Source organism: Cajanus cajan, chromosome 5 (genome assembly GCF_000230855.2).
Source record: "Cajanus cajan strain Asha chromosome 5, NIPB_CcT2T_4, whole genome shotgun sequence".
In the NCBI taxonomy this organism is placed as follows: Eukaryota; Viridiplantae; Streptophyta; class Magnoliopsida; order Fabales; family Fabaceae; genus Cajanus; species Cajanus cajan.
Window position 1 is genome coordinate 65,552,906 of NC_138521.1, and position 16,530 is coordinate 65,569,435.

Genomic DNA, 16,530 nt, shown 5'->3' on the forward strand with positions numbered 1-16,530 from the left:
TGTCCATTTTTATATGATTTATTTATCCTTGTGTAATCAAGTTTAAGTGACATTCTTCGACACGATAATTCAATTTAGCATCATTCTTATTAATGACCTTGTTAGCTACTCTTATGAATAAGTTGTTTGTAATGTAGTATTTTTATTTGGTTTTTATTTTAAAATAATATATATACGAATGCAAAAATTATATTTTTTTAATGCTAATAATAATAAGATAATGGTATATATTTCCACTTTTAAATAAATACGTCTCCTTTTTCAACTTTTTTAATATCTTTTACTTTATTATTATCCTTGAAATGAATTTTATTTTAAAAAAATTGTTTTCTTTATCAACTTTGTTTCCTCTACTTTTTTACTTTTTACTACTCTATCTTATCTAGCCATTTTTTTTAAAAAAAATTATCTTTAGCAACTGAGACACACAACTTATATTCATTATTCTTTACATCCTATATTTTGCATTCTCAACCTCAATATTTTTTAAATTTCAAATTTCACCGCATTTTTAATGTTTCGTACATTGAATATGATTGTGATATGTTTTATTAATGTTATTACGAAATTGTGAATTGTGTTCTTAAAACATACTTTGAATTTTTTTCTTCTTCTAAAGATTAATACATATACTTTTTTGAAAAGTATTTTTCGAAATTTTATTTTTACTCTTTCAAAAAGTAATTTATGGAAGTATGTTTTATTTTACTTTTCTAAAAAGTTATTTTTCTTGAAAGTTTGTTCTATTTTACTATTTTAGAAAATATTCTTTTAACATGTTATATATTCCAGATAATACTTTGATGATTTGAATTTTCTTAACATGCAACTCTTGGACAAAAAGATTTATAATACTTACATTCATTATTCAACTAACTGAATTAGATCACTTTTATAATTGTTGAAGAGTTGTATTTATAAAATATATTGTGATAAAAATTGTTTTTAAGTTTTTTTTTTTTTGTAAAATAAGCTCCTCAAAGGGTTTTTATTTATTTATTTATTTAATGGCACCATGAAACAGTTCTGTCACAGTTTAGAAGCTACGAAACACTGGAACATCGTTAAGCTTACCCTGCCTTTGTGTTACATAAACCCCCAACTCTAGTTAAAAAAGTACTTCAAGCCCAATATTCGCTGAACACCCTAAAATTACTAAAAATGCATCATCTGGAAATGTTGAATCATGCTTATAATGCATATGCTGCAGGACTTGGGTACCTAATTATCATTATCACAGCTAAATACCTATGTTGTTTGTGATCTGATGATTTTTTTTATAATTTTATTTTCAGGCTTGTCTAACAATTATATAATGCTTGTTTTTACTTGTTTAGTTGTTGTATCTCATCCGTATACTTCTTTAATTGTCTTCGTATCCTTATTATACCATGATGCATCTGTAAGTACAATCATGTTCTAAACATGTGTAACGGAAATAAAAAGATCTACTTTATGCTAAAACTACACATGATAATTAATAGAATATCTATGAAAGTAAATAAAGTTTACCCGGTTGAAGTTTGAAATTTTAAAATTTCTTTCAAAACTATGAAGATTCCACGTGTATCTACACTAAGACTAATCTTTACTTGTCAAACTCTTGACCGAACAATTTTTTAGCAGAGAATAATAAGAGAGAAAATAACTAATTTTCTTATATCTTTTTTGTGTGTTCATCTTCTACAGTGGAGCTGTATATTTATAAATATGTAAACATATCTATTCTCTCAGCAATAGTATTCATATCCTATCTTCTAAAAAATAGGAATAATCAAATATCCAAACAAGAATTAGTTTTTATCTTTTCTTATCAAAATCACTTTTGACTAGGTCAAAATTCAAATTAAATCTTTCAATTTGAAATTGAAAAAAAAAAACTGACGTGTTTTTCTATCTTAATAGAAACAAATATTATTTATATTTTGATGCTAGTCAAAAATAAATAAATAATATTTTATTTATAAGAAAAATAATTATTTGATATAATCAAATTATTTAATTTAATTATCAAATAATAAATTTTCTTGAGCAAAGATTAGAACACTCGATAGTGTGTGACCCTATAGGTTCAAAACTAAACCGATAGTAAATTAACTACATTACTTTACTAATTAAGGTTGGCGTCTAACAACAATCCTTAACATCCGGATAGTATGAAAAAATATTTCCAAAAAACTTTAGAAGATTAATATAAAATTTCCTTTCATCATTTTACAGCTCTAAATTAACTTTAAAATATGGTTTAATTGTCAAATTCTAATAAGTTAACATATAATGAAAAATACAAGAAAAACCTTTTTTTTCTTTATTATTTCAATTGTCTTGACCAAGATCCTTATTTTCATTATAAAGCTCAAACTCATTACAAGAGTCGATGAATCCCTTCTTGATTAATCATTTAATTCTACAAGAATTTAATTACACCCAATAATCATTCAACTAACACCTTTAGGTATTAGGTGTCCGAAATCAAAGTATAATAAATATCTTGTTAATTATTATGATAATCTCAAGTCTAAGGAAATTATATATTTCTTCTTAAGAATTTCCTATTGACAAAATTTTAAGGTAATACATAACCATTAGGAATTCTCCTTTATAGAGTCTGTTCAATAGTTATATCCCTATATGCACTATTTATATGAGTAATTTAATAAATGAGATATATTAATCTTTATCCAATAAAGACTATTACACATATATTGATCATTAATGATGTCCTATCCTCAATAATTCTACGATCAAGAATAATTTAGATTAAAATTAAAAAATACTTGTTTTTCTCATTATTATAATCTCTATTATAAAAAAAGAAATCTTTAATTTTAATCAAGGACTTTATCATATTAATTATTTCTCATAATCAATAAATATAAAATTAAAGTACAATCTTATTAATGCATATAAGATAGATTGGATCTTACGCATACATCTTATTCCCAACATCTATTTTATTGTGACAGAGCAAATCAAAAGTAGAGAAGAATCAAGCAACCCTCTTTCCAGTTGAGGTTCTCCCTCTCTTAAAACAATCATATATTTAATAATCAATAGATTAATGATCATGAAAAACATCACGAACAAGCCAATTTCTAATCAGAACATCTAAAACAAATAACAGTCGTAATTTCAAAAAGAAAATAATACTGCAAAAACAAATAACAGTCGTAATTTCAAAAAGAAAATAATACTGCAATATCAAATCAAAACGTTAATAAACAAATAATAATATTCGTATTCCCTTACCTCAAATTCGTAATCTTTGAAAAATTTGTTCCATTGAAAACCTCTGAACAAAAAAAATCATAATGAAATATTATACAAAAAAAAATAGGGAATCAAAATGAATATGAATTAAAAATACACCTTAAAATAGAAGCAATCGATCAAGAACAACATAGAGAAGATAAAACTCTTACAAAATCACTAACCCCAAATTGGACACTGTTGTGCCCAAAGTGTGTAGGTATCCTCCAAAGTCCCACATTGGGTATTTTTGAAGAAGGGAGGAATGTTGTGCCCAAAGTGTGTGGGTATCCTCCAAAGTCCCACATTGGGTAGTTTGAAGAAGGGAAGTGGTAGACTACTATTATAAATAAGGAGTGATAGTTTGGGTCTACTCACCACAACAACATTGGTTCCAATGGGTGTATTGGGGACTTGGGTAGTTGTGTGTCATGAGAGGGTTTCCAAGTTTCGCTAGAAAACTTGTGTATGAAGGTTTCCAAGTTTTTCTAGAAAACTTGTGAATGAGAGGGTTTGCAATTTTGTCCTTGTAAAAATTGTAAGTGGAGAAATAAAATGAGTTGTTTGTGGATGTAGGCAAGAAGTGCCGAACCACATTAATTTCTGAGTTTGTTTCTCTATTTTGTTTCTCTGGTGTGTGTGCTTCCGCTGTTTGAAGGCTTCTTTTCCCAACAGACACTTAGCAAAATAGTTTCATCGCAGATTGGATCACCAACGATTGTGTTGAGTGTGAAGTGAAGCAGAAAGTTTAATGAAAGAAGAAGTTTGAGTGTGAAGTGTAGTAGAACATACGTGAAGTGAAGTAGAGCATGCCCTAGTTATGACCTTTAACTCTTTATTTTTATTATTTTAATAAGAATAAAAATATATTTTAATTAAGTTATCCACCTGATGACACAAAGAGTTGAAAAATGGATAAATAGATATTTAAACATTGTGGTGCTTTAAAATCACAAAAAATTTAATTATTTTGTGAGGGTTAAAATAACTCCTAAAATTATAACATTTTGTGGCAGCTTATTAAAATTGCTAGAAAAAAACTGCCACTAATTAACTACTTTTTTGTAATGCTAATCCATCAAAACAAAGACTAATCTCGCTTGTAATATTATGATTCTTATTAATTCTACAAAAAAATTTACATAAAGAATAATCAAACACAAATCTCTCACTATATAAATCATTTTCGTAATATATAATTACATAATACCTTACTACTATGTTGACACATTGGGATAGGTCCTTTTTATTTTGTTTGCGTAGGATTGAAGTAAAAAAAATTGGAGAGAAAAAACAACATTTTATACACTAACTACATAAATAAATTTATATAGGTATCCAAATAGAAACGGTCTTGTATAATAATTTTTAATTTTTTTTTACTAAAAGATCATATATATTAAGTTTGTTCACTAGCTAAAATGTAACACTTTACACCGTCAACGCATAAAATACTAAAATAAAATAAAAGGGATAATGAAATTAAATAAAACTATTAGATTTCTATCATTTGAAACAGAAATGGGAAGGCAGGAGACGAATTATTTTCATGAGACTCGCTAAAAAAATAATTTTATTGCCAAATTGACATGAAATGAAAATTAAATTATCTCTCATTTCATTTTTTTGGTTTTATTTTGTAAAAATAATTATTGTTTAAAAAACAAAAAACTAATTTATGTTAAGAAAAAAGTTGACTTTTTTCAATAAATTAAAAATGATTTCACATAATTTATTTATTTATGAATTTTTTTTACTCATTCAAACAAGTAAAAAAAACTATATCACCATCACCTCCACTATGATAGTATTATCAATAATGGTGATAATGGAAATAATTGTAAAAAAAATATGGTGATGACAATATATAATAATTTTAATTTATAATTTTTAATTATAACCTAAGTATTGTTATTAATAAAACTCTTGTTAACAAATGTCATCACTTAAATCATCTCTCTATATATTACTACCATTAATTTCATAAATATATACTTAAATCGAGTAACATCTAAATAGTTTACACAACTTTTATATACCATACATCACTGTCATGAATTTAATAATATGTCATTATACTGCTAACAAAATTTATGTTCATTGCTTGTGGTGGTTGTTTATCTTCCGATAAAAGTGATATTTCATAATGATTTGATTAAAATAAGATGATTAACTATTATTTATTTTATCATTTTCATCGACTATTGTAACTTTAAATATTTGTTAAACATCTACGAAATTCTTTCAAGTTTTATAAATCTATAACATAAAATTCTTTCAAATTTTGTAAATTCCTTTTAAATTTTATATATTTTTACGATATAATTTTTTATCACAAAATATTAACTATAAAGTTTTTTTCTTCTTCTTACAAATGAGTACAGTTTATATTTTCTTTAAAAATAAAATCTGAATTCAGTCTCTTGCTACATTTTCTTCTCACTTAATGATTGGATACAGAATATTGAGAACAGGACAATCGCAGGTTAGCCGCCACAAAGCTAACCGCGTCTTGTTGACAGGCTTTACGTATGATAGTAAATAATTGATTTCGTGTTTACCCTAATATGTACACTAATTACAGCATAATATTAATTTCTCCTTTGTATAATATTTCATGTATAAAAATGGATCCTGTTTGATCGAATACCTATTGCAGAATGTGAAATAACGTAAAACTTACCAAAGTATGCATAAAATTGTGACTTTTGACAGCCGATATATCCTAAATAGAAGTCATTAAATCCCATAGGAAATTAGCTGCTGAGTGCTGATGATGATGGCAACTACGGTTTAACTGGGTCCACCAACAAAACAAGCAAACCTTGAATAAAAGTGATAAAAAGTCAAAGTTCTGACCATACAGATGTAATTAGACCAAGCTTTGAAACTGAAGCCACCCCGTGTCACAAACACGGTAGTATATTTGTACACGAAATTTTCAAAATTATAGGTGTGATTATCTCAATTAATCATTATTATATATAACATGTATCTATATTTTTCAATTTATGAGAAGAAATTAATAATATTTTATATATTATATAAAGATTAATTAAAAATATCGCCTAATAGTTTCTTCCTATTAAAATTCAAAATATATATCCAGTTTGCTATAAATATGTACCCCACCCAGCGTTAATATTATATTTGTAAATTGTAAGGAACATGAGCATGAAGGAGAGAAAGTCTGTATTGGAGCGTCTGAGAATGGCGGTGCAGAAGGTGAAGCTTCTTCTGGGCGCCACCGTGCTCAGCCACGCGTGGCATGCGGCAAGCCTTCTCCGGCGTGGTTCTCAGATCAAACGGCAGGTTAGTTTGGACGATCGAGCCGGGTTGATGATTTGTGCTTCGGAGGAAACGGATTCAGAGGGCTTGGTTCATGTTTCTTCTCCGAGTAGTGCGCGAAGCCTTCAGAGGACCATAAGCTATCCTTCTTCGGATGATGACATCGACAAAAGAGCAGAGATGTTTATAGCAAACTTCAGACGGCAGCTTCACATGGAGAGGCAAATCTCCCTGCAGCTGCGTTATTGCAGGGAAAATACTCTTCAATTGCCCTCTCCTTGATTGCTTCTTCTAATGGAGGACTTTCTGTTTTTTCAGGGAAGGATCTTCATCTTGTACAAACTACACAAATTGTCATTTTCAACTTCTTTTTTCTTCTTTTTTTTCATTTGTAAAGTTTTGGATTGTTTTAATCTTTTTTGATGCATGATTTGCAGCACATATGATTTTTTTTGGGATTGTTGTAATAAGAAGAGTCTGGGACACATGATGTTTTTGTTAGTTCTTCATCCTTCGCTCTCGTCTATTTGTTTTTTTCTTTCTCATTGTCCCTATATAATAAATTATTATACGAAGAAAACAAACCAATTTAATGAAATTATTGTCAGGTTGCTTTCATTTTTTGTTTCAACCACAATAATTCATGATAGATTTTTGTTATTTTTTTGGAAATAAAATTAAAAATCAAATTTAATGGATTGTACATGCTTTCCAAAACAATTTTGAAAAAATTAACTTACAATAAGTGAAAGTTTTGCAGTTAGATAGTAAATCAGATAACATAATTTTATTAAAACTAAATTTATTCAACTATTTACTCAAAAAATAATAATAATATTAAAATATTTATTTATTTTATAGATACATCACAGATGTCTTATATCAATGGTTGCTCTTTCTAAAAATATGAACAAACTGAGACTGAGATATACGATGTGGGTCACGGCTATATATAGACCAGTCACATGTTTCGGTTTACCAACTTGGAAAGAATATTAGTTCAATATGTTATAAATAGTAGTTTATAAATTACCTTATGGAAAAAAATAATATTAATTAAGTGCATACCAAAAGCAAAACAAAAAAATATTATTCAATTCCTAAGAGGATAATAATTATTTCATATATAAAAGAAAATAACGCAAACGTTTATTTTAAAATATTAATATTAATCTAAACAAGTATCTTATTTTTTTTTAAACCAAGTATCATAATTATATTTAATGATTCAAAGTTGGTATTGTTAAAATTATCATTTTATTCAACTTTAAAACAACCGGACCGTAAATATATTTTGGTTTTCAAATTTATACAATTTACCCATACTTATTTTATTTGGCCTCTTTTAATACATTTAGTTTAACTTGTTTTTTGAAAACACAAACACTTGTTTCTTTCAATATTTAATAAAGTTTACAGAAATAAGTTGATATTTCTCTAAATTTATATAAGCTCAACTAAACACACACGTTATTGATGATATTAGTGCTTGCTGCTAATTAGGTGTAGATTTATTAGAACTCTTGGACTTTTAATGGTTAGGTTGGGCTTGATGGGCTTTCCAGAAACAACTCCCATTTGTTTTTTTTTTAAAGAACTATTTAAAAAAAAAACAATTTTTTTTATATATAAATACTTGTTTAAATAGACAAACCAACAACATGCATGCAGTATGGGTGTTGAGATTAGTCTCTCTGAACCTATTGTTGAGAGTTGAGATTGCAAACTACAATATAATTTTCTTTTATATTATTATAAATTTTAATGTATTTTTGGTTATTTTATATTAGTATTGTTAGAATGTTATATATATAATACTGTACGTTTCTTTTAAAAAATATATAAAAAATTACAAATATATATTCAAATAATTTTGAATTTACATTTTTATCATTTTTATTTAGATATTTTAAAAGAAATATTTTTGTATAAATATATTTTCATTTGCATATATAACTGAAATATATACATAATTTATAAGATTTTTTAATTATATTTTATAATTATTATTCATTATACATTCCCGTCATAAAGAAATAAAATATTTACATTAACTATAAACAAAAGAGATGAGTATTTGGACTTACGGATTACAATTAAAAAAATATTAATACAAAGATAAGACAATACTTATATAGTTATAGTTTTAGTCTTATTTTATTTTGGTTAATAATTAAGAGACCCGTAAGTTTTTCCCTAATAATTTTAAGTTAATTTATTTTACTTTTAATTCTACTTCATGTAGTATTTTACCTTTGTGTATAGAAAATAATTAAGTTTTTTTAAATATGATAGTTATGATTCAAATTAGATAAAGTGAAATTTGATAGAGACAAAATCTATATTATTATTAGACGCAACCAACAACGGAATGATGCATGGTCAAAAATTATAAACGTAAAAAAAAAATAAAGTTTCTTCTATATGTGTAATTTTAGTAGGTATATGTGTCTCGATAAATATATTTTAGATATATATATTCTTCTTACTAATATTTGCATGTGTTGATCCAAACTAACTAATTTTTCCATCTTCTTTATTTTAGCGTTGAGAGTATCTGAAAAAAAAAACTAAACAAATAAATAAATAAAACTCTAATGCTCAAATAAGCAACAACCTTAAAATTGAATAATGAAGTTTAGATTTCGAAAAATGTAAATGTATCTCTTTATATATGTCAAAATATTATCTTTAATGTCTTGATAAAATAATTGAATAAATAAAAATATTTAAACAATATATAAGAACAAGTAACTTATAACTATCAAGAAGATAGGTTATTATCTTTAATGATGTAAGTGAGATTTTTGTCACTTTTCTCACACTTCCACGATTATATTTACTAATTGTATTATGATAGTTATTTTTTCTTGCTTACCCATTCATGGGTGAGTTTGAATGTGCCAACCTTTAAGTTGATATTTAGTCCAAATGACTAGATTGTAGTATTGATGTTGATTGAACTAGCAAACAACTTGATCTAGCCAAGTAATTCTCTACTCTACAAATAAGATTTTTATGGATGAGGTCTAATTTGTTTTAAATAATTATTTAATATTTCAATATTAAAAGTTAAAGAAGAGAATTTTTTAAATTAATTTTGTAAGATTAAGAAAGAGTTTAAAGAATTACGGAAGGAGTTTTTTCTCTCTCATAAATTTGTTTGGTTTCGAATGAGGAAATAATAAAAAAAATGTAATTATAAATTAAATGACTATTTTACCCCTAATACATAAATTTACCGTAATTAAAAACTTCAAAGATCAAATTCTTTGATCATGGAAATCAATTTGGTTCATATCATTTATAATAATTTATTTTTTTTAGAAGATTGAGAATCGACCATTACCAATATAATATATTTATGAAAATAATCAAGTTTTTAATATAAAAACATGATTATCAATATATTTCCATTTTAAAACACACATCCAAAAGAGTCTTTTACTATTTTGCTGTGGATATTAAGGATGAACATGCTTAACTAAAATTATATCAAAGTTATATATCATAGATTCACTTTAAAAATGTCTACTACCATTTATACATATACACTTCCAACAGAGAAAATTGAGGAACTTGCAGCAACGATGCCAATGTCGACGTTGAGCATAGGGAAGAAGAGGAGACTATAGTTGAAAATTAGTAGGATGTGGTAGGGGGAATGGTACCCACTTCTTTTGTAAATTTCTATAATCTAGTAAATTTCATGTTTTTAGTTTTCATATTACTTGTATACATTTTAATTGTTTTCCGCCTTTTATGTTCCAAATCCTATATACATTCGTTGCTTATGTAATCTAAATACCTTGGTTTGGTATTTAGCCAGAAACTTGTACTTGGTCAAGGTTGAATACAAAGATTTTATATTTGAGTTTTGGTAACAATATTTTATACTTGGGTTTAGGTACTTGATTGAGAACTCATGTTCAACCAAAGTTGAATACCAAAATTTTATTGTTGGATTTTAGTCCCCTAAAGAATCAAAAGAATTTGGCTTCCATGTTGGATCATAATCAAGTATTTTTGTACTTAATTCTGACTACTTGATCAATTGTTACAACTTGGTATTTTGTTGCTAAATGAGAGCCATTTTCCCCTCACGTTGCCTTTGTTGTTGTTCACTTTGCGTTTCCCATTGTTGTATTTTTCATTGTAACTCATTCGACACTTGAGTGTTCGATATTTCATAATTTTGATTTGGTGATCCTCTTGTTCCAATTATTGTTTATCAGTTCAGTAGAATCCGTATGAAAGAATTTTCCATGGCTCTATGATAGGCACCAAATGTGCTTGCCAAAAAATGGAGGCAAAAAGTTTTCTCTTCAAGGTCCTCAATCCTCAACTCTTTGATCATAGGTCTTTAAATATCAAATGTTGGTTTTACCTTCAAAAGAGACTTCAATGCCAAAATTAGTAAGAATTCAGAGTGTTCCATGTGTTTTATAAGATTACGTATCTCGTGAAGGTATCATATATACATATATATTTATAGTTAAAAGAATATTATAATTGATGATTTGGTCATTAATTATATTCAAGAGTTTTTATTACATTGTAATGGTTGAACCATACTCTTCATCATGATTATGGTGGGGTGCTCGGCTAGACTAAATAAATCTTAACCTTATGATTTACTTATTTGGTCTTTCATTGGCTAGTAACAGACAACATTTCGATTGCAAGATCTATTCGATACAAACTGAATTTGACAATTCACCCATTTGAACATAACTTAAATTTGTTAATTCTTTTTTTATTGTGTTTAAGCTCTACCAAACATAGTTTAAATTTTTGTTTTATTTTCTTCTGATATAATTTTACTTTGCTTTTAGTGGTTTCCTCCGCCAGAGTATAACCACAAAACTTTAGTAGAAAACAACAATACTCTAGTTTGTCAATAAGCAGATGTAAATTAAGCAAACGGGTAACGCATTTTGATTCTAGCTAAAAGGAACCTACTCTGCCTAATTAGTTACACGATTAATCAAGCAGGGTAACGAACCCCCCACCGTCAGAAAAGAATAACGTTTATTAAGGCTTAAAAACTGGTTTTTCATGAATGTCATGGTAGGTTAGCACGAGGGTAACCACATTTAGTCGGTGCTGGCAGAAAACTAATGTCTTCTGGCATCAAACTTGTAATTATATTTTAAGAGTAATATTATGCATATAATATTTTTAATAATATTAGCTGTTATCTTATATTTTATCTCTCCTTTCTTTTATCTATTTCTTAATTGTAAATAGAATTTATATAAATACAAATTCTCATATTTGAAAGGAGGACCTTAAAGAAATATTTCCTAGTCAATGGCGTTACTTGCATCATAATCAAGTATGGCGTGAATGATGCTGAAGCCTCCTTTGTTCATGCAAATATGCCTAATCACGAAAAGTTGACCAAACCACTTTACCAAGCAAGCGAGACTCAACAATCAACATACGCACGCGGCCAACGTTCAGGCTAAACTCCACCTTCACAATTGTTCCACTCCCACGCCATCCTTCAATTTAATTAATATATTCACTGAATGAAGTTGCTCAATACTAGGCACATATTAGGGATATATGCTTATCAAAAGACCAAAAAGTCCCTAATTTAACATGTATTTTACTCGAAAAGGCTAACAAATTCATCACATTCTCCCAACATCTTATTAACCAACGCATTTTTGTTTCTTAAAAAAGGTGTATCATGTGTGAATTTGTATTACTTTAGAAGAGGAGAAGTCAAAAGTGAAAGAGAAATCCCAGTAGCACGAAAATGTTCACCAACGCGTTACCCCTAAGAAACTTAAAAATTTTATTAGTAGTATCATGAATCCTCAGATCATAACACATTTCATGAGTTGAAAGAAAAGCAAACCCCAGTTTCTTCTCGTGAAGCTTCAACACAATGGCGGCGAAGTCCTCAAAGCCAAACCGGAGTCGTTTCATGCTCTCATGCTTCATATTCATCTTCTTCCTCTGCGTGTTGGCTTCAATAAACGAAGTTCGATTCAACGGCATACTGAAGTTCCGTCGCTGTGTCCTCTCAAACGAATCTCTCCCCGCACACTCTTCCACCTCCAACGAAGACGACAACCTTCGAATCCTCATCTCCGTTCTCACCCTCCCCGACCAATACCTACGACGACACTTCCTGCGCCTCGTGTACGGAACACAAACGGTAACAGAGGGCGCGAAAGTCGACGTGAAGTTCGTGTTCTGCAACCTGACAAAAGAGGACCAAAAAACCCTGGTGGCTTTAGAGATCATGCGCTACAACGACATCATCATCCTGAACTGCACCGAGAACATGAACAAGGGAAAAACCTCGACGTTCTTCAGGAGCCTGCCCGAGATTTTCAACGAAACGGAGGGTCCCTACCCGCCCTACCACTACGTCATGAAAGCAGATGATGACACGTACGTGAGGCTCAACAGTTTGGTGCGGTCGTTGAGGCCGTTGCCCAGGGAGGATTTATACTATGGGTTCGTGATACCGTGCGGAAGCATGGACCCCTTTAAGCACTACATGTCGGGGATGGGGTTTGTGGTGTCGTGGGACATTGTGGAGTGGATCCACGGTTCGGATATTCCTAGGAAACACGTGGAGGGTCCTGAGGATAAGGTGTTTGGAGATTGGATGCGATGGGCTCGACGTGGAAACAATAGGTACAATGCTAAGTGGTCTATGTACAACTATCCTGATCCACCTTCGGTCTGTAGCCACGAGCTTTGGAATGATACTATTGCGGTTCATTTGTTGAAGAATCAAGAGAAGTGGGTTCGGACTCTTACGTATTTCAACCACACTGATTCTTTGAAGCCGTCCAAGATGTACCATATACCTTAGCCTTTAGCTCATCGATCTTATTAGTTAATCTTTGCTTTACAGTACACTATTTTTTTATTTTTATTTTTTTTATATGATGAGATGATAGTGACATCAGATTTCATTTGGGGGGTTTCTTATAATAAGTTGTTGCTATCTTTTGCTGAGGAAGAGAAGAGTTTTAGAGGGAACAATTGACTTGTGAGGTGCGATTTGTGCTCGATTTCTAGTTTTTACAAGCAATTCTGAACGTGCCTCGTCTTTAATTGTTGTGGAACAACAAGGGTTATTGTGAATTTGTCATTTTAAAGATAATAAGATATTAGCGGACCTTACAAAAGAAGGAAGTCAATTCAAATGGGGAAACAGAGTCAGTGAAGGCAGGGCAGAGAAAAGTCATGCAATCACAATGAGAATTCAGTCAGACACAGTATCGTAGAAAATAGTGATTTATGGGCATTTTCTTCCCCCTTCTACCTAACATGGCAAAATATGAAAATAACATGTTAAGGATCGGTGATGTTCACTTGTTCGGTATCAGAAAATCTTCTCTCCTGTGGTTCTACTCTGCAATTTTCTGCACAACCGTTCGTTTTATTTTCTGGTTCAGTGCACTATATAATACGAAACAGGGTGAACCCTCTAATCCTATGGCCTTGTGTTTGGGGAAACTTTTGATTTGACCGCATTTGTACGAATGGTGCGGTCCAGAAACGAATGAAACCAAATTGGGAAAATTGGGTAAACCAGAATCGTAGCCCTTCTTTTGGAGAAAAAATGTACTTGACAGATCTTTGGACTAAAAGCAAAAAACTTATTTTTTATTTTATTTTTTCTTTTCAAATGGGTGATCCGGGGATCCTGTTGGCTGTTATTTTTTCTTTTGCCCCCTCTAATCGCCCACACAAAGAATAATATATATTTTTGGAATGCACGAATTTATTCTTTCTTTGTTAAAAATCATTTTTAATAATTCAGATAAGAACCATATGTAACAAATAAAAGGTAATGAAACAAAAATTAATGGTTAAAAGATATGAAACGAAATTCTAAACGTTATTTGAAATTCACCGAGTATATTTTATAAATGGTTAAAAGTAAATAATATAATTATATATAGTTATCAATGTGGTTAATATGAACTATTTAGATTTAAATATGTTTTTGTCCTTTAAGTATAATAGATGTTTGACTTTGTATAATTGTGATATTTAAGAAATTGAAATTATTTAAGGAATTGTACAATTGTGATATTTAAGGAATTCAAATTATTTAATTAAATTTGAGAGTTTAAAATTGCATAATTACAATTGTAATATTTAATATATTAAAATTACTCAATTAAAATATTATGACCAAAATTGTACAATTATGATACTTATTAAAGGAAGAAAAATTGTAATTAACCCAACTATTTATAAGATTAAATTATTGTTATTAGGCATTTTAATAATTTTATGATATTAATTACTTCTAGATTAGGTTAATTATTATCAAGCATTTCAATTATTTTATAATTGTGTTTTTTTTACAACTTATATAATCATGTTTATTTTACTAGTGTTTTCTTGTAAGACAAAAAAAACAAATTTTACATTTATAGTTTTTTTTGCACCAATTTTTCATTTAAAGTTAATCACACATCACAGTCACTTAGTCTCGTAACACTATTAATCACCTATAAGTCATAATTAATTATTATTTGACATTATAACAACATCATGACACTATTAATCATTTATTAATAATTACATGCATTACATTTCTCATAACCACTTAAAAAATAAAAATAATTATTTTTTTTAAGTTGTTAATCATGTGCACCGGATGAATAAGAGGTGTACAAATCCTTGTTATTACTAATGTATTCTTATCTACTACTTATAAGTCTTTATCGTGTATGCGTGAAATGAGAAATCTCTTATTTATAATTGTTTGGAAATGACACAGTCAAGAAAGAATTAGGATCTTCCTTTGGAAATCTGCTTGTACTTTGTTGGTGAATTAGACTAGGTTTCAAAGACAAATGACTAACTTGATGTGTGTTCTTTATGCAACTCCCATGTTGAATCTATTTTACATTGCTCCTTGGCACAATAGGTTTGATTCTCTTTAGACTCTATAAATTTATCAAATAACTTCTTAGTTTTGATTTGTATGAAATTTGAAGATCTCAACAAATCACCATGTGGACAATTGGTGTTTGTCTTTGGAGTTGCTTGTAATGCCATTTGGAAGAATAAAAGCGAGTTCATTTTCTCTAATTTGGTGAATATGATAGATTCCTTAATCCAAATAATTGAACGGGTGTGTTTCACATATCCAAGTCATTTCCTAGGCCACCTTTATTTTACTTTCCAAAATTTTTGTTGCTAATAGCAATGTTTCTATTAGTTGGGTTTCTTCTCCTAAGTGTTTCCTTAAACTAAACTGATATTTTATGATTCATCATGATGATACAACTTGTGGTAGAATGCTCAAGGATTCTATTAATAATATCGTGTTTGATTTCTATGCTAAGATTAAAGTGTTCTTCATTAATATGGCTAAATTGATAGTCATTGAGATGAAAATTAAATTGTTAGCTAGTAGAGGTTTTACTAATATTTTTTGTAGAATTTGATGCCAAGTATGCAATCAACCTTCTATATAGTAGTTGTAATCATCTAATGTATCCAAAATTTCAAACTCATTAATCAAATGGCGGATGCAATTAGAGTATAATTCTGATTTCATGTTTTAAGATAAACCATTCAAGTAAACGATAACTTTGTTCATCATGTTTATCTTTGTTTGATTTATTTATTTGTGAGCCAATTTTTAGTTTTGTTTTCTTTGAGATTTTGACAAATATTATTTATATCTCCGTAATTTTTATTCTATATTTTTCTCATAATTTAACCCTTGTTTGTAAAAAAATAAATTTGAAATGTACAATAATTAATATAAGAAATATTTTTGGTCGATTATTACATAAAAAAATAAACAATATTTAAAGTTTTAAGAATTATAAAGAAGGCAACAAAATCCAAATCTAATAGCCTTGCAAACTATTCCGACTGGAACGATATTTTGAATTTAAAAAGAATGAGAACATATTAGAGCAATTGAGGTGGAAAAGAATTTAAGCAGTCCCATAGTGGTGCATATTAGGAAGAGTGGCGTCACAAACG

General features: G+C 28.7%; 2 protein-coding genes across 2 annotated transcripts; both read left to right on the top strand.

The window, feature by feature from the left end:
* The first annotated feature begins 6,329 nt into the window (after positions 1–6,329).
* LOC109797951 (cotton fiber protein) lies at positions 6,330–7,038 on the top strand. Its single transcript, XM_020358128.3, has one exon. The coding sequence runs from the start codon at positions 6,418–6,420 to the stop codon at positions 6,817–6,819; it is 402 nt and encodes a 133-aa protein (XP_020213717.1). The 5' UTR covers positions 6,330–6,417; the 3' UTR covers positions 6,820–7,038.
* A 5,112-nt stretch (positions 7,039–12,150) lies between these two features.
* Positions 12,151–14,186, top strand: LOC109809729 (Galactosyltransferase family protein). Its single transcript, XM_020373115.3, has one exon. The coding sequence runs from the start codon at positions 12,437–12,439 to the stop codon at positions 13,376–13,378; it is 942 nt and encodes a 313-aa protein (XP_020228704.1). The 5' UTR covers positions 12,151–12,436; the 3' UTR covers positions 13,379–14,186.
* The last annotated feature ends 2,344 nt before the right edge of the window (positions 14,187–16,530 follow it).